General features: G+C 40.4%; 2 protein-coding genes across 2 annotated transcripts in view; both read right to left on the reverse strand.

Annotated features, from left to right (window-relative positions):
- Positions 1 to 3,264: 3,264 nt before the first annotated feature.
- Positions 3,265 to 4,973, reverse strand: LOC121320228 (actin-binding Rho-activating protein-like). Its single transcript, XM_041258481.1, has 2 exons — positions 4,286 to 4,973; positions 3,265 to 4,025 (listed from the first exon to the last, which is right to left on the reverse strand). The coding sequence occupies exons 1-2, from the start codon at positions 4,904 to 4,906 to the stop codon at positions 3,588 to 3,590; spliced, it is 1,059 nt and encodes a 352-aa protein (XP_041114415.1). The 5' UTR covers positions 4,907 to 4,973; the 3' UTR covers positions 3,265 to 3,587.
- Positions 4,974 to 17,642: 12,669 nt separating this feature from the next.
- The window catches only part of LOC121319479 (angiopoietin-1-like), a 42,634-nt gene continuing 40,897 nt past the window's right edge, over positions 17,643 to 19,379 (reverse strand). The window contains exon 9 of the mRNA XM_041256932.1: positions 17,643 to 18,252. Coding sequence (XP_041112866.1) covers positions 18,092 to 18,252 — 161 coding nt within the window. The 3' untranslated portion in view covers positions 17,643 to 18,091. The remainder of the gene's footprint in view (positions 18,253 to 19,379) is intronic.

Genomic DNA, 19,379 nt, shown 5'->3' on the forward strand with positions numbered 1-19,379 from the left:
TATATATATATATATATATATATATATATATATATACTTGATCAGATTTACTTGTCATTGTAAGGCCATCTGAAATATTTATCTAATGTTAAAAATAATTATAAAACTAGTACCAGTAATTAAAAAAACTAATCGATTTGGGCTGAATGAAATTCACAATGATTGTTAAAACATCTTAATGAAGTGCCACTAAAGCCCCTTTCACACTGGCACTCCTACCCAGGTCCTGACCTGGGTTCAAGCTACCTGGGTCACAGTCCCGCGCAGTGTGAAACCACATACCTGGGTCGTACCCGGGTTGACCCTGGTCCCAGTGACCCACCTCAGGTTGTGGGTCGACACGCTTTGACCCGGGTTGCGTGAGACAAAATGCATGACGGCTGCTCAGAAGCCGACAAAATAACAAACAGCCAGGCCTGCGTGAAGGTTTCACTTCTGCAAGGAACATTTCTGTTTATTCTGTTTAGCCATATTTTTGTTGCTTGAGCCAGATTGCAGCCGGGAAGTAGAAACATTTGCTCTAATCAACATTTGGGCCGACTTTTCAATCTAAAGAAGCTTGGATGGAAGCGTCAGTAACAAGCTGCTTCCGTGGCATTGATATGCGCATTGTGTACTGCGTCTGTCACCCAGGTCAACCCTGCTTTATCAAAAGCAGTGTGCAATCGTGTAGCAGACCTGCATGACACCGGGTCCTGACCCGGGTAGGTTCCGACCCGGGTAGAGCATGCCAGTGCGAAAGGGGCTTAAGACTCAACCTTAAACTGACAAGTGTGACCTGAATCTACTATTTTAGCATTTCTACTGGTATGATAGTGCCCTCTCCTTGCAACACTGTATACAGAACCACACAGAGTAGTTTTAGAATGGATCAAGAACAATAAAACGTCATTCCAAGTCCTTGAAACAAACAGGCTGTCGAGATTTACTAGCCACTGCAAGATCTTTGCAACGGAAACCTGTTTACATTATATTATTGAAAGATACAAATAAAAGTTAGCTGGGTTGTTCTTAAGTATTCTAAACAAAGATGAGCGTGCCAGGACTATCAATACTTTTTAAATGTGCTGGTCATGATCCTATAGTTCAGTGGTTGAAAGAACACATTTTGTGAATCTTGGCAATTTATAGCTATTTGGTGTATCTTTATTGCAGGAGCTAGTTCATGGCTCAGGCGAAAGGATTTTCCCATCCTGAACTTTTAAATCTTTCAATTAATAATCCTGTTGGCAAAAGTGGATATACAGAGGAAGGGACCTAATGAAAGGCAAAGCAATTCCCTTTTCCTAAGATAGAATAAAACAACAGAGGACTTCAGTAAACCCAAATTACTGAGACAACTCAGCCAGTTCAATAATAATAATAATAATAATAATAATAATAATAATAATAATACGTTTCACTACTGTAATCACTTGCAGTTTGAACAAGACCAAAAGATGTTCTAATGTTTGAAACATTGACTCTGTCTATTTATTTACTGTATGTGTTTTCTCTGTTATCAGACAGCAGGGGGTCGTGTTAATTCTGCCAAGGGGATTATCACTGAAAAAACTGACACTTTTATATCTCAGTGCTGAGAATGCCAGCTATAACAAGAACAAGACCAATAATTGAGGGCTGTGCAGTGTGATTGATCTTCACAAAGCAAGTTTAAACTCCGGATACAAACTTGCGATGGCACGAGCAAACACGATTTCAAATCAGCGCCGCTGGTTACTCTTAAGCGTTGATGATGCATGACTCCCTGCTGTAGCTTCCTTTAAGCTAGTGTGTACGTATGAAACAAGACTACTATGAAACGTGTGTGTCTCTCAGTAAGCAGCCTTCAACACATTTGGTTGGATGCTGCAGTTTCTAGTGGAGAGATTTTCTCACAGATGTAATAATTTATTACATGTACATTGTGTTCTTTAAACAATGATATGACAGTTGAATAATGCACAATTTGATGTTGTTGGTAAATGCCTTCAATTGTTAATAATAAAAAGATGAATCAATATACACATTTCTTTGCTGTATTTTGGATACCTGTGGTTAGCTTTCTCCTGAGAACTGAATCCAAATCTATATTCAGTAACACAATCACAGGCCGACACACATTTAAAACAGACCACTGCAATGAACTGAATCCAAAGCTATATTCAGTAACACAGTCACAGGCTGACACACATTTAAAACAGACCACTGCAATGAACTGAATCCAAAGCTATATTCAGTAACACAGTCACAGGCTGACACACATTTAAAACAGACCACTGCAATGAACTGAATCCACATCTATATTCAATAACACAATCACAGGCCGACACACATTTAAAACAGACCACTGCAATGAACTGAATCCACATCTATATTCGGTAAACCAGTCACAGGCCGACACACATTTAAAACAGACCACTGCAATGAACTGAATCCCATCTATATTCGGTATCACAGGCTGATACATGTTTTGCAATGAACTGAATCCAAACACAGTCACAGGCTGACACATGTTTAAAACAGACCACTGCAATGAACTGAATCCAAATCTATATTTGGTAACAGTCACAGGCTGACACATGTTTAAAACAGACCACTGCAAGGAACATGGCCCCCAAGTGAATAGAAACTTGTAAATAACTGCTCTAGTCATGCTTGCTTGTGAGGGCATTTAAGTTCAAGACCATGCTTTAAGAATAGTAGTGAGTACAAGCAGTGGCATTGGCTTTTAGTCTAGGTCTCCACATAGCATTGCAGTACCTCCTCCTTGCCTGTTTGGGTGCTCTTGTTAAATGCATTGCAGGATGTTATTGGCTGGTGAAGCACTACAGAATGTATTGGTTTGTTAGGTTAGTTTCTTTAGATTACTTAGGTCATAAATACTGTACGGACACTGGTTGGAGTTTCCTAAGTATTAGTAATAGCTAATAGTTCTACAAATAAATACAACTCACAGCATGTTTAGTACATTGTAGCCTATTTGTATATGTAGATGGAAATCGCTAAATGCTCTTTTGAGTTGCACAAAATTATTAATAGCAGTCCGTTGTTACAATGGGACTTGCAGGATACGTAGTGTGCAAGACGGATTGGTTTGCTTGTGCGTGGCAATGCAGTTCGCCACTTCCACAAGGGCCTGCATGCTTCTGACACAGCAAAAGCTGAAATGCAAATCCTGTCATCTGAAGATCTTAATTGTGAAGGAGTGACAGACCCTCACAACATGTGTGAAAAGAACAACCTTGAAAGATCTTTCTCAATGGGATTGGTCAAGTTCAATAAGAAAGGAAATGTGTTTTATTGCACTCATACAAGGTTAAAACATCGTCACAATGATTTCATTTTAATATATAGAATATATCCTGCTTTTGATTTTCAAAACAACAAACATCTGAAGTGCAAATGTGCAAACTATCGCAAATGAACCATCAGACTTTGGAGCATACACACAAAAAGAAAATCGAGTTAAACAGTATTTCAAAATACTACATGTCCTTCTTTAAGAAGACTCCCATTCTTTCATTTTGAAAGAAAATAATAATCATCAAGCAATCGGCTTAATACAAATTGCAAAATCAAGCATCAGTACAAAACCAAAAAAAGCTCTAAGCCAGTAGGGTGATAATGACATCATCGTCCTGCCCCTTCCACAGCATCTCACCCTCGAAGTGAACCATGCCGTGCTTCCTGCATCTCAGCAGGATCCCCACCACTTTATCGGAGATCTTGACGTATCTGTCGAACAGCCCCCCGAAGGTGATGCGGACACGCTCGTCCTTGCACTTGACCCCCATGTCTCGGATGATGAGGCACATCTGCTGCATCTCTTTGTGGATATGCCTCTCTGCTCTCCGTGCCCTCTCAGCGGTCTTGCTACCCTCCTTGGGTCTCCCGTAGCCCTGGTCCCCCTTCAGTAGGCGGCAGGCCATGGCATGCTTGTAGTCGAAGTCCTCGCTGAAGGGGTTCAGTTTCTGTTGCTCGTTGTGTTGCTCTGACCACTTCTGCCAATTGTTTCTCAGGTCTACCATTGTAGATACCTTAATCTGGAAAAAAACAATTCCATTTCCAAGATTAATATAGTGCCCATGTATGTGTTTCACAGCCCAAGATACTAACATTGGAGGAGAGACAATGAGTTGGACTTTTGTTTCAGTCCCTCCTGGATCTCTTAACCGTGCCCTTATGGCATGGGAACTGTTTCTATACAGAGCTCTGCCTCGAAAAATGCTGCTTGTTTTACATTCTCTATGCTTTTTTCCTACAGTTGCCCCACATTTCAGTTTTATTTTAGGGTTTCTCTCACCTTGGGTCTTGTGCTTTTTCTTGCTACACCCCCTTCAGGCTTGTCTTTATTCTTGCTCTCATCGTCGGTTTCACTGGAGCCCCCCTCCTCTCCCAGCCCACTGTCCTCGGTGTCTAAGCTGCTGCTGCGGGAGCCCAGCTTGCCCTGTTCCTCCTCCTTCCTCCAAGTCTTCATCGCGTTGACCGTCTGGCTGCCGCAGTACCTCCTGCTCGTGGGCGACATGTTCCCCAGGACCGGTTTTGTTTCGCTGGGTGCGATCTGGTTGGTGTTTATTTTTCCGGCAATGAAAGTGACCAGATCATTTCCGCAGCCGCTCTTTTTAGGTCTGATGCCTTTGGAGACGTTGCCCGTTCTGATCTTCGCTCCGCTCCGCTCCGGACTCTTCTCTGTCTCGGCTCTGGGTGCCACAAAGAGTTTGACTTCAGTTTTCTCAAACTCTTTTCCTCCTCTTTCTTCTGTCACAGAGCTGGGAAACCACCCCTTGGGGATTGCGTCCTGCTTTCCCGAATGCTCGCCCACCCAGGATTGCCAGCTCTTGGCTAAGCTGCTCACCATGGCCGCGCATTTGATCTTCCTTACGGCCCTGCTGTGGGGTCTGTTCTCCTGTGCTGCTGAACTCATTGCTGGATCGGGATGATCGCGGGGAGGTGGGAGCCGCTCTCTGGTTCGATCCTAATCCTTTGCAGCCCTGCAGGCAGTGTAGTGCCTTTAAATAGAGGAGGGCACACTGTAGGGTGTGTTGTCACTGAAGCTACGCGTGGCATTCCTCAACACATGGCCTTCTCAGTGACCCTGGCACTCACATGGAATTTCCCTTTTTGGACTTCCAGTTTGGGGGGGTAGGGGGAGGTGGGGGAGGGACGGTTACAGCTTTCACAGCACTGCTGTGAATGAGCTTCTATAGAAACATACTGAACTTACCCTACCCTTGGTATTGCACCCCCTGTACATGGCCGTAAGCAGTTAATGCGTTTCTGTATTCAAACCCCTGCATTTGAAAACATTGTCAGCAATGCAAACCATATTCTTGTCACGCTATCCAAGTATAATCTAAAATATGAATGGGTTGAAATGGTAAAGGAAATTCCTGCAAAAGAAACTCAGTTAAAATGGATTTAAAACAACATCCATTGCAAGGGAACGTCTTCCTGGTTCACTGAGGGGAAACGAACGGAGACGGTGTGACAGTAAATGATTTCCAATTAAAAAACACATCCTGAGAGCAGCTGCCGCCTTCTTAATCCTCCTGGCCTGTTCCCTCTGCATCTATCTGAATATCGCAGCTGTGTTCAACACAAGATTCCTCGCTGACTTCGTCATCACAGGACACTTCCTTTAAATGACATTGTATCACCCAGGTTAAAAGCAGCTAACAACACATTTCTAAAGACATAGTAAATATATAATATAACCTATTGTAACTTATACACTAACAGAAAAATGATACACTAAAAAAAAAAAAAAAAAAAAAAACCTGATCTCGTTTACAATAACATCTAGACCCATCTTTAAAAGCACCTTTTAAAACCAATGTGACCCAGTTTCAATGACAGGATTACAGCCTTTGTTAAGATAAGATCCGTAAGATCACCCCTTAAGATAAATCATAAGAGTTAGATTCATCCTCCAGCATGGTGGTGTTAAAATACTGAGGTTTCTGCATGCATTTTAAACATGACAAACTTATGAAGACACTATATATATATATATATATATATATATATATATATATATATATATATATATATATATATATATATATATATATATGAATGAGCCCTCATTTCAGTGAACGTGGGCTTGTCTATATCAGTGGTAATCTGAGAAAAGCACGTGCCTCACTAAGTCAGTGTATTTTTAGAAGATTAGGAAGTGAATGCCGTGATAGGTGACATGACAAAGGAAACATGCCTGTGGAATTTTCAACAAAGCTATAGGTTTCAATTACTCCCAGGTCAGGCTGGAATAGCATCACCAGATCAATGGTGAGTCTTCCTTCATTTAAACACTGCATTGCCTGCAGGGGGATTTTTCAATACGCTGAGTATCAGGAGACCCAATATACTAAGTAATGGCACATCAAGAATTAAACGTGCACAGTGGATACATTTCGTAAGGCTGATCTGTCTGACTCTCTGTTACACTGAATGATCATTTACAATATTGAGTACATGTTACTATGAAAAACAAAACCACTAATCACAGCAGCAAGTGAAGCGCTCTGATCAGGGTGTGGGGAAGGCAGGGGCCCTGCACGGGTTTTTATTTTGTGTTTGTGTGTCTGAAAAATATATGTGCTAAATACAGCAGTGCTGAGGTTAGAATCTCCTCCCTGCTAAACCAGGCATGGAATGTGGCCAGGTTCTAATTGATTACTTGATGATCACTTCCACCTGCTCACATGGTATAATAGGAGCTCTGAGCAGTGAGTGTAGACAAGCAGGCTGTGCTTGGGGTCCTGCACTGTGATCACTTCCACCTGCTCACATGGTATAATAGGAGCTGAGCTCTGAGGAGTGAGTGTAGACAAGCAGGCTGTGCTTGGGGTCCTGCACTGTGATCACTTCCACCTGCTCACATGGTATAATAGGAGCTGAGCTCTGAGGAGTGAGTGTAGACAAGCAGGCTGTGCTTGGGGTCCTGCACTGTGATCACTTCCACCTGCTCACATGGTATAATAGGAGCTGAGCTCTGAGGAGTGAGTGTTGACCAGCAGGCTGTGCTTGGGGTCCTGCACTGTGATCACTTCCACCTGCTCACATGGTATAATAGGAGCTGAGCTCTGAGCAGTGAGTGTTGACCAGCAGGCTGTGCTTGGGGTCCTGCACTGTGATCACTTCCACCTGCTCACATGGTAAAAAAAAAAAAAAAAACCTCAACATGGTCTTCAAGCCAGTAATCTGTGACACCTGCTTGATGTGGGAAATCCGAGAAAACCCAGCGGAGCTAAACCAAGTGTGCGTAAAGTGCAGCGCGATCCAGGATTTGCATAAACTAGTAAGTATGCTAGAAATGGAGCTGGAAGAAGTGAGACAGCAACAGGATCTTGAGGAACTGGCACACCCACAATTCATGGAAGTCTGCATCACCCCTAACCGACTGAAAGCCACCAGGGAGATAGAAGGTCAGAACAGCTGGGTTCAGGTAGGCAGAAGCAGGGAAAAAAAGAAACTTTGTCAAACACAACCACCAGAAATCAAAACAACCAACAGATTTGAGTCACTTCAGAATTTTGATGAGCAGAACCAACAACAAGAGAATGAAAGGAACAACATCCAGGACCCTATTGACAGTGGTGACCAGACAGCAAAAAGAAGGGAGGTCATGATTGTTGGGGACTCCATATTGAGAAACACAGCAAGTTCAATTCGCAGTTTGGACCCCCTTACTACAACAGTGTGCTGCCTTCCGGGAGCCTCGGTCAAGCACATCACTGAGAACGTGGACAGGCTCCTAGAACGAACAGGAGACGACCCGGTAGTAGTCGTCCACATTGGTACAAACAACATTGGAAGAGACAGACCAAAATCCCTGCAAAACAAATTCAGAGAGCTAGGAAGGAAATTAAAAGAGAAAACCAAAACTGTGGTATTTTCTGGTATACTACCTGCACCTTGCAAAGGACCATATGGACAGCTGGAAATAATTAATCAAAACGCATGGCTGAAGACGTGGTGCACACGGGAAGGCTTCACCTATCTTGCAACTCAGGTAAGACAACCATTAAATGTATTTATCTAAATGCTAGAAGTATCAGAAACAAAATTCTAGAACTTGAAGCTACTGCACTAACAGGTAACTATGATGTGATAGGTGTTACAGAAACGTGGTTGTCTGAGAGTGATGGGGACGAATATAATATTTGTGGGTATACACTGTATAGGAAAGACAGGCAGGACAGAAGAGGAGGAGGGGTAGCGCTATACATAAGAAACAGTCTTGAAGCCCAGGTGTTAAACCTGGACAAAGAAAATAAAACCGAATTAATATGGGTCAGAATAACGGACAAAAATTCAAAGGGCATAATAATAGGAGCATGCTATAGACCGCCAGATTCAGACGGTGAGCACAATAATCTGTTATACAATGACATTAGAAATGTGTGTAGCAAAGGAGAAGCCATACTAATGGGGGATTTCAACTTCCCCCAAATAAAATGGGAAAACCTGGTGGGTAGCACGAAGGATGAAATAGAAATGGTGGAAATGACAAATGACTGCTTCCTAACACAATTTGTGAAGGCACCCACTAGAGGGGAGGCATGCCTTGATTTAGTCTTTTCAAATAACGAAGATAGAATAACTAAAACAGAGGTCAGAGAACCACTGGCAAACTCAGACCACAACATGGTCTCATTTGAAGTGTTTTTTAAATCCCCAAAAGAAATGACTAAAGCTAAGGTTTACAATTTTAGAAAAGCAAACTATGAAGGTATGAAACAGAGACTAACAGAAGTAGATTGGAGTAAAATAGAGAAAACACCCACAGAAGAAGGATGGTTGTTCTTCAAAAATGTAGTACTAGAGGCACAAAACAATTATATCCCTAAAGTAGACAAATCTAAATGTAAAACTAAATTGCCAAAATGGTTTAATAGATCAATTAAAAAAAAATATTCAGCGAAAAAAGACACTTTACAGAGCATTAAAAAAGGACCAAAAAGAAAGTACGCAGAAAGAGTACACAGAACTGCAAACGCAAGTCAAAAAGGAAGTTAGAAAGGCCAAGAGAGAAATAGAAATGAACATTGCTAAGGGAGCTAAAACCAATTCCAAAATGTTTTTCCAATATTACAACAGCAAGAGAACATTCAAAGAGGAGATTAAATGTTTAAGAGATACAAATGGCAAAATCGTAGATGAAGAAAAAAAAATAGCAAATATATTAAATGATTACTTTTCACAAGTTTTTACAAAGGAAGATACTGACAACATGCCCCACATGTCATCCAGTTCCTATCCAGTTTTAAATAACTTTAGCATAACTGAGGCAGAAGTGTTAAAGGGACTAGGAGCTCTTAAAATAAACAAATCCCCTGGGCCGGATGAGATCCTCCCAGTAGTACTCAAAGAAATGAAAGAAGTAATTTACAAACCGCTAACCAAGATCATGCAGCAGTCTATTGACACAGGGGTGGTACCGACAGACTGGAAAATTGCAAACGTAATACCGATCCACAAAAAGGGAAACAAAACTGAACCAGGTAACTACAGACCAGTAAGCCTGACTTCTATTATATGCAAACTTATGGAAACTATAATAAGATCCAAAATGGAAAATTACCTATATGGTAACAGGGTACTGGGAGACAGTCAACATGGTTTTAGGAAAGGGAGATCGTGTCTAACTAACTTGCTTGATTTTTTTGAGGATGCAACATCCATAATGGATAATTGCAAAGCATATGACATGGTTTATTTAGATTTCCAGAAAGCTTTTGACAAAGTCCCGCACAAAAGATTAATTCTCAAACTGAACGCAGTTGGGATTCAAGGAAACACATGTACATGGATTAGGGAGTGGTTAACATGTAGAAAACAGAAAGTACTGATTAGAGGAAAAACCTCAGAATGGAGTGTGGTAACCAGCGGTGTACCACAGGGATCAGTATTAGGTCCTCTGCTATTCCTAATCTACATTAATGATTTAGATTCTGGTATAGTAAGCAAACTTGTTAAATTTGCAGACGACACAAAAGTAGGAGGAGTGGCAAACACTGTTGCAGCAGCAAAGGTCATTCAAAATGATCTAGACAAGATTCAGAACTGGGCAGACACATGGCAAATGACATTTAATAGAGAAAAGTGTAAGGTACTGCACGCAGGAAATAAAAATGTACATTATAAATATCATATGGGAGATACTGAAATTGGAGAAGGAATCTATGAAAAAGACCTAGGAGTTTTTGTTGACTCAGAAATGTCTTCATCTAGACAATGTGGGGAAGCTATAAAAAAGGCTAACAAGATGCTCGGATACATTGTGAAAAGTGTTGAATTTAAATCAAGGGAAGTAATGTTAAAACTGTACAATGCACTAGTAAGACCTCATCTTGAATATTGTGTTCAGTTCTGGTCACCTCGCTATAAAAAAGATATTGCTGCTCTAGAAAGAGTGCAAAGAAGAGCGACCAGAATTATTCCGGGCTTAAAAGGCATGTCATATGCAGACAGGCTAAAAGAATTGAATCTGTTCAGTCTTGAACAAAGAAGACTACGTGGCAACCTAATTCAAGCATTCAAAATTCTAAGAGGTATCGACAGTGTCGACCCAAGGGACTTTTTCAGCCTGAAAAAAGAAACAAGGACCAGGGGTCACAAATGGAGTTTAGAAAAAGGGGCATTCAGAACAGAAAATAGGAGACACTTTTTTACACAGAGAATTGTGAGGGTCTGGAATCAACTCCCCAGTAATGTTGTTGAAGCTGACACCCTGGGATCCTTCAAGAAGCTGCTTGATGAGATTTTGGGATCAATAAGCTACTAACAACCAAACGAGCAAGATGGGCCGAATGGCCTCCTCTCGTTTGTAAACTTTCTTATGTTCTTATATTCTTATGTTCTTATGTATAATAGGAGCTGAGCTCTGAGGAGTGAATGCAGACCAGCAGGCTGTGTTTGGAGTCCTGCACTGTGATTGCACAAAGCTTGGGTGCGGTCCTGATTTGGATTTTTGTTTGTTTAACCCTTTTTGATTTATTGAATTGGTTGGTAAAGCAGTTTTTAGAGCTGCAATCTCCTGTCTCCTTCCTCTGCTATTGCCTTGACTGTCCAGCTACCCTCTTACAGGGTTCCAGCATTAAAAGGATCCCTGCAGCTTCGATGTTGGAAGAGCAGCCTTCTCCCCTCACAAGTTTACTTTAGGACAGATTACTTTGATGCAGGAATGTGTCTGTTTGCCAATAATTACCGCTGGGTACAAATGGCAGCTGATTGCTTGGAACAGCTAGAAAGTATTTTTACTGTCAGCTGTGATTGAAAAGGCGTCAGATTACTCCACAGAGGATCTGTGTGAGCTGGCCTGGAGACTGGGCCATCCTTCTTCGCATGCTCTAGATTTATAGAGCTGTCTCCCAATATGACAGCTTCTCATATTAATTATCAGTTTGAGTGCTCCTGGATGGCTGCTTGGAAACATTTCATGAAAATGAAGGAGAATATAGGCTATATTTAAATAGGGCGTGCAGCAGAGTGTGACTCTTCACTGCGTAAGCAATGTATAGACCTAAAGGGAATCATGTTGCATATAGTAGATACTATAACACATACATGCTTTGGGAAGCAGTATAGTTTTCATGGTGCAGCCTGAAAAAATCATTTGATAAACGTGCATGTGAAATCAAGCAGCGCTGCTTGATTTAAAGCATTTTTAAGTTTTTCACGTCACAATTTGAAAAATGTCGAATAGCGATATGAATGCTGAAATATTTATAACACACCATTAGCAGATATTACTTTTAGAAATGCCAATACAGAAATAATTACTGCAGCGGGGTTAACAATGAAGAATGTGAGTCCGTGGGCTGTGCTATGGGGAAGTGCAGAATGATGGATTCTTAATACCACATTGAAATGAGATGGCATTGCGCAGCATTTATTATTACATCCTAATAACCCGACTCTTAGAGATGCCATTTATAGTGAAGTTAAATGAGATCTCGGGACTGTATCTGAGGGCTTTCATTTCTATTATTATTCAACACTTTTCTAATAGACACCTCAGACTTGATAAATGTTTATTAAAAGCCTCCACTTGCAACATATAATTAAAGTGCTTGTACTAGAATCTAGTTATTCTTACACGATCTCTGCAGAAATTACAACAAGCAGAAAGCAATAACGTTTTGACATCACACCACATCAGCATCATCAGATATAAGCCTCACATAACTGCACACTGCTGAACAGCTAATTGCACATGAAGGGGTTTGCACGCAGCGTGGGCACGGTTCTCTGAATAAGGGTCTATTTGTACCACCTATGCTTGGACAATATTAGTTATGTTTCCACTGAGCTGGACAATGTTTAAAACAACCCTTCCGAAGTCTATAAAGCATGTTGGGATGCACATTGTGTTGACAAGGTGACTGTGTGGAGCACAAGCCATCCAAGCCTGTCCTGTCATTTTTGGAATTGAGTCTGGTGTCTCCTAGGATTTATTATGTTTTAGAAATAAAAAGGCTCCTGGTTTATACCCTGGCAGACGATTAATGCAAATCCTGTTCCACCACTGTCCGCGTGTCACGCTGTGTCATGTGGCACAAACACAGTGATGGAAACTGCAGCGTGTGTATGTGTGGAAGCCAGGAATCATTACTGTCTCATATCAACATGCAAGACTGTTTTTCTTCTCACTCACTGGCCTTGCACAATGTGTTATTTTCCACAACCTTCTTCCATTGCATATGTGTTTTATCTTTAATTTACCCTTGTGACCTGGAGTCAGTTAGGTAAGGAGCAGTGATAAGAACAGCTGTACTGATCCAGTATCACATTTCTAATGGATTCAATATTAAAGTGTATAAAAGCTAAAGGAGGGATAGTGGCACTATACACATGTACTGAGGAAATCAGGAATCCAGGGCAGATGCACCTGCTTGACTCTTCGTGGCTTGCCACAGGAGAAGATTCCACTCCTCTTCTATTCTGTGCACTCTGACCTCTCCATTCTGCAATGTGTCCATGTGCAAATGAATGAATGACTCCTGTACATGTGTGTTTTGCATGCTTACTGCGGGTGTGCTCTGTGACCACTCTAACACAAGCCTAATCACAGGGAGCATTGAGCCAGATGCCTTTCCTGTACAACATGGTGATTGAGTCTCTAAATAAAGAACGACCAGCCATCACATTGACACATATTATAAACCAAGCCTGAGGCAATGCTATTTTTAAAAAGGAAAAGCACAGAGCTTTTATCTTCTGCGTGAGATATCGAGAGTAGCAAAAATAGAATCTAATTTTCCCAGTCCAAGAGTTTGAAAAAGATGATCTCATTGTGCTAAATGTGTCCTTGCCTGAGACTTGTGAAGAAGACAGGTGTAATGAGGATTAGCGAAGGGATATGCAGCTTGACGCTGCCATACAGGGTAATCCTGCCCACATCCCTGCTGTGCTTTTTGCATTGTGTCACTGTCTGCCAGCTCTGTGAGGCAATACTGCTTCAATGAACAAGCATCTCTTCAGCTGGGCTGGATCAGAGATCTTCTCGTTCCTACCTTGTCACCTTCTTCTTCTTCTTCTTCTTCTTCTTCTTCTTCTTCTTCTTCTTCTTCTGCTCTTATCATTAATTAAAGGACCCTATGTCTGTGCACTGTCCTCCTTCCCTGCAATCTAATAAGCATTTGGATTTGTTACCAAATTGTTTTTTGGTTATTATGAATAATGTAGGTGCCATCCTGATTTTTAGCAACTATCTTGAAAACAAAATCTCAATACTACTGTATGGTTTATTTCAAAAGCCCTAACATCCAGTGTGGTTCATGAGCTGGGACTGAGGATGATGTGTTGGACTATTCTGTCCTTGATTGTACAGTATGTAACAATGTATCTATAGTGTTTTCTTTTCCCTGTTCATATATTTTTAGCAATACAATACATCAGAGCCTGCTCAGAGTATCCCAGAGGGGTTTGAGAAGACACACAGATATAAAAAGAAGGAAGCAGCAACCTACTTTTCTCATCACAGCCTCTGGAGGATGTGCGAGTTGGCAGAAGGAACATGTCAGAAAGATGGCATAAAAAAATAGATTTTCTGAAGCGTTTGTAACTAAAAATACATGCAATCAATGACTGTTTTTAATTTAATATTTATGAGTACTTTCTTTAGGGGAGTTCTAATAATAATACTAATGGCACAGAAATAAAAAAGCATATTTAATTTGATACTGTTGATATCCCACATGAGTTTGATGTACCACTCTCAGATTCCATATATCGCACACTTTTTTAAAAGGACTTGTGCTGTCTTCTATTGATCTTTCCCCTGAATGAATCTGGGATAGAACCAGCTCAATGCAACGCTGCAATGAACACGCTGATCAGGAATTTGAACAGACCCCTCTCTTTATTCTGAACTAAAACAATCACTCATGCAGTATATCAAGACACCACAAGAGGGCAGTGATTCTCTGCCACAGATTAGATGCGTGATAAGAACCAGAGTTTTAAAACCCATTAGCTCAGCTTCCACCTTTTATGATGGCTAGGAATCCAGTAACATCTTACATGAAGTGTCTCTAGCAGCTGTGTATTTACACAGTAGATGGCTGTCTTTACAATATCTCAATGCATCTCAAGTGTGCAAGGACGCCTTGCAGAAGCTGCTGCTGTTGCTTCAGATCAACCTGACCGTCCGTGCCAGTGGGACACAGCAGCACTGGCATGAGAGGATGCAGAGAACTACACACAGACCCTGGCAGCTCAGCACACTGTGCTCTGCAATGTTTTTAATTCTAAATGTGGCACAGGGGAAGAGGAGTCAGTACAAGACTGACCCCTGTGGTGTAAATGAAGTATTGCATGCCAAAGGTAATGGAGCTTGGCCCTTTCGCACAGTGTTTAAGATCTAGTGAGGAGGAGTGCTAGGCACCATATTGCACCTCCATCTGTGCATTGGATAAGATTGATTTTATTCATTAACAAAATCCCACATGTATCGAACAGTGCTTGGCAGCTTTTGAAATGACATTGATTGTACTTAGTGCAGTCAGTGTGACGCTAACCATCTCTTGATAGCTATTTTATTTGACAGTTTTGAATAATACCAGGTGTTTGTTGAGAGCAGGTCTTGTCATTAGTATTCAGCAGACTGGTGAGTTCTCATTGGAATGTTTTATTCAGGTGATGAAATGCTTGATATCACCTCGTTGAACTTTGCTTTCATTTTGCCAGCTGGTTGATTTTATTCTTGAAAGGAAAGCTAACAACAGACACCTGATACCTTTAGCATGTGGGTCATCTGAGGTAGCAGCTCTCAGGCTTTTATAGATGCTTCAATTGAGCTGCTTTTATCTATTTATGTATTGTTTTTGCAGTGATCTAGCTGGTAATGCCTGCTGGTTTGGGTAATAATAATATGAAGTCTTGTTTTTTCACTTAAGCCGATATTCTGTAAATAAATGAGTATTAAAGAAAAGTTCCTAGGATCTGAAACACATAAACATGTGCAATTATTAAACCTGTGAAATTCTATAACCAGCAACTAAACCATTACCTCATAACCTGAACCATTACCTCATCGCCTGAACCATTACCTCATCACCTGAACCATTACCTCATCACCTGATCCATTACCTCATAAAACCTACAAAAGCGGATACAAACCATTTGACACATACGTATCTTTCGCTTAGAAACAGCCATTCGAAAATAAACAAAAGATAATGAGAATTATTACAAAAGTTTAAAGTTACTCTGACTTTGTACCTTGGAGTGCTTGGAAGCGCAATCTGCTTCTTGGTCTCTAAATGTTCGTCCAAATTGGCTCTGAATTCCAGATATGTATCGTAAAGCTTCTTATTTTTATTTATTTTTTTGCTTGGCAAACATGATGTTATCTATTAATGACGGATAATTGAGCACTGATATGAAGAGTGAGAGAACCGAATGGAGACCAGTAACGTTAACTCTGTAATGCCTGCAGCTATGTATATTTTCATGATTATCAAGAATAAAAATAATAAAAACCTGTGGTACACAAAGGTGTAGAATGTACTTCCCTTGGCTATCCCTAGATGGCGGTATCAAGCACAGCTCCTTCCTATATAGTGCAAAGTGAGTTCACCAGTATCACGTTTCTGGCCTCTATTACCTTTCAAAACAAGCTTCCACAGCCACATTTTGGTCATAATAGCCATACCTACAATTGTGGCTTTGGGTGGATTTTCTCAAGGATATTATGTGGTCCTTATAGTATTACAGTCCTGTGTTTAAATGAAGCCAGCCCTGTCACAGAGTATCTTACCAGTGGAGCTCGCCAATCATTCCAACTGGGAATATTCTTTATTGTTCCTTGTTTATCTTGGCCACCCTAACGGAATTCTGTGTGACCTTTTTTGCAACTCAAGTGATTCCAATTCGGTCCAAATAGCCGTATAACTTTATAATGTTGAAAAAAGGTTGCTTATGGTTTTACAATAAAACATTACATTTGGGTTTATATTATTAAAGAAACACATGTCGAGACAGTCGTTGCTTTGTTCAGAAGTCATGGTGTTAATCTTGGAGAACACAATGTGGCCATCGGTATTCCAAACACTTCTTAGAGCTCTCAGATCCAAGCTTTGGCGTTGATGGAACCAACACGTTAGTGTTTAACCCAAGAACACTCACAGCGGCACTCCAGAGCAGACCAAGAGCGAACGATAACCAGAATCAACGTTGTAACCAAAGAAATGCAAGAAAAAAAAGATATTTATATTTTAAACAATGACTTTAACTGGTATCACATGCACAAAACTGAAACAAAGTGAACGGAAAGTTGTGCTTATACTGCACGTTATATTGCATTTAACACTCATTCCAAAATGTCTTTTCCATTTAGTTCCATTCAATCTTCATTAGATTTCACAACACAAACAAGTCTGGTTTTTCGCTCCAGTTCTAAAGTGCAATCTATACAAACCTGCCTCAATTAAACACCCCAAACCCAAATCACATAAACAGACATTCATTGGGAATTCAAGTCCAGCGCTTTAGACTATCACAGCAATTCAATAATACATTTAAAATGAACATGTTTGACTGCAGTACCATACAGCAGTGATGCTGACAGTTTTGCACAGACATCATTTGGAATTATTATATTTTTTAAGTGAGAAAAAAAACAAAACATTACTGTTACTAATTTCAAAGATTTTGTACATTACACTAAACACTGTACCTAGTGAGACATCTAAAAAAAGAAACTATGAACACGACGATGCAGTTAACTACATGTTAGATGAGCATTTATCATGCAATGCGATCTTGGTAGTAAATCTTAAGCACCGATTAAGATAAGGAAAAACTAATAATACATATCAGTTAAAACAAATACTGAACTCAGTGTGTGGATTTGTATCCTGCAAAACAATAATGTGGATTGAATTTAATTTTGAGCAAATTACAAATAAGCCTGCATACTTCAACAACTTGTGCAACTCCACCACTGCTAATGCCTTTAAATGATTAGTAATGCAAAAAGCATGCTTACATCCTGAATATTAATACAGGAATGGAAAAAACAATGCACTCACTGATTATCTATGTGCATTGTCAACCCTGTTGCAAATAAACTAAAATGCATGAGTGATAAAGTGTGTGCATATATATATATATATATATATATATATATATATATATATATATATATATATATATATATATATATATGGAGCACTACAAGCAATAGAGTACAGTTTTGCAGAATGGGAATTTACAAATAGAACTGTTACAGCCCCCATCAATCCATCATGTTAGTAGCTCAAGTTAAAACAAACAGTCTGTGGCCATGTCTGGGATTATTCACACAACGATCAGAAGAACGCAAGTCTGTCGACAACACATTTTACTGCTTGACTAAGGTTTACGAGGTGCTACTCTGACAAACTGCGAGCAATGTATAGCAGGTCTGCTTTCTGTTCCATAACACACACAAAAAAAAAAAAAAAATGACACTTTAAACAAAAAAAAAAACTGTTTCCTGTTCCCGGACAAGGCAGTCATTGGTGCTGCTGCTGCTGGAGGTGCTGCACCCTGATCAATGCCAGCCTCTGCACATGGAGTTCAGCACAGCAGCTGCAGTGTGATAGCTTCTCGACTGCAATCAGAAATCCAAGGGCCGGATCATCATGGTGGTTGCTCGCAGGGAATAGCTTGGGCCCCTGAAGTGGTGCCACTTGATGCCGTTTAGTTTCCTTATGTTGTGCCCGGCAGGGTAGTACATGCCATTCAGGTTTGAGAGCCCACAGGCATCGAACCACCAACCTGGGAAGAGAAGAAGGAGAGGAGAGTAACTGCACATCCCTGTGCCTCAGATATTCACTTCTTTCAAAATTATTTACCGGAGTTTCAAAGCAGAGTTTTCAAAGCCAGCTTACGCCATTAAAACATGTCAACAACCAGCACTTCATTCTTGAAGTTTGAAGATCAGGCTTTGTTTGTTTTTGGTGTTTTTTAGTTGCTGCAACTCAATGTCTAAACACCCTGAGATTAAAAAGAAATGTGTTTATAAAATGAGAATGTTTTGGAACAAAGTGGTTTTGTCAGTACGAAAGACGCTGACAAAGACTCTGAGAGAGCTGACAATAGCCCCACTCACACCCTCCACAGAAGACAAGCTGCTCTTAATCAGCGCCGTGCTCGCTGAGTCAATAAATCAAAGAAGGAAAGTGTGAGGAGTCACTTCTCCAGTCTATATTATGACAGGACAAAATGGGGAGAACGGATCAGGGACAGGAAACCCTACTCGTTGAATTTGATCACCGATGAACTACACTGCAATTATTTGCTGATTATTTTATTCTACTCAATAAATGTTTAGTTTGGATGAGGTTGGATTTTTTCTTTTCTTTGTTTTGATGAGCAGTTATTCTGGAAATGGTGCAAGCAGCTTCATAGACTGACAGCTGTGCTGGAGCTATACAATTCAGACAAGTCAGTCCTCCAGGGAAAGTCAAAAGTAATCACATCTGGATTTGTATAAAAGTCTATTAATCTCGCTGATGACACAAGGTCAGTTGTATTAGTTGTGCAAATAAAGAGAAGATATGCATGACTTTAAACCTTGATTTCTCTTAAATAATCCAGACACACTGATTACCTTCTCAAGAATCCTTGTGGATTTATATTTTCAGAAAATACTGTGAGTAACATACAGTTTGCCTGCCAAATAGCCTTCACTTCAGCCAACGTCTAACCTCCAGTTTACTCTGGAATTTCAATGTACTGTAAGAGGGCAAAGACAGATGTGGGGACGGGCAGGGGAGTCAGAATTTAAAACTATTCACTGAACCACCAGGGGAATGTATTTAATGTACAATTAATTGTACATTAAAATGTATTTAATGTACAATTATACCATATTATATTTTCACTCAACATGTGGATTTTCA

Source organism: Polyodon spathula, chromosome 8, assembly GCF_017654505.1.
Source record: "Polyodon spathula isolate WHYD16114869_AA chromosome 8, ASM1765450v1, whole genome shotgun sequence".
In the NCBI taxonomy this organism is placed as follows: domain Eukaryota; kingdom Metazoa; phylum Chordata; class Actinopteri; order Acipenseriformes; family Polyodontidae; genus Polyodon; species Polyodon spathula.

What these genes read in the sequence shown, in the direction of transcription:
- LOC121320228 (XM_041258481.1), bottom strand. Translation starts at nt 4,906, where the DNA reads ATGAGTTCAGCAGCACAGGAGAACAGACCCCACAGCAGGGCCGTAAGG. An exon ending in GAAAAAGCACAAGACCCAAG is followed by an intron (nt 4,026 to 4,285) that starts GTGAGAGAAACC and finishes GTTTTTTTCCAG; the next exon opens with ATTAAGGTATCTACAATGGT.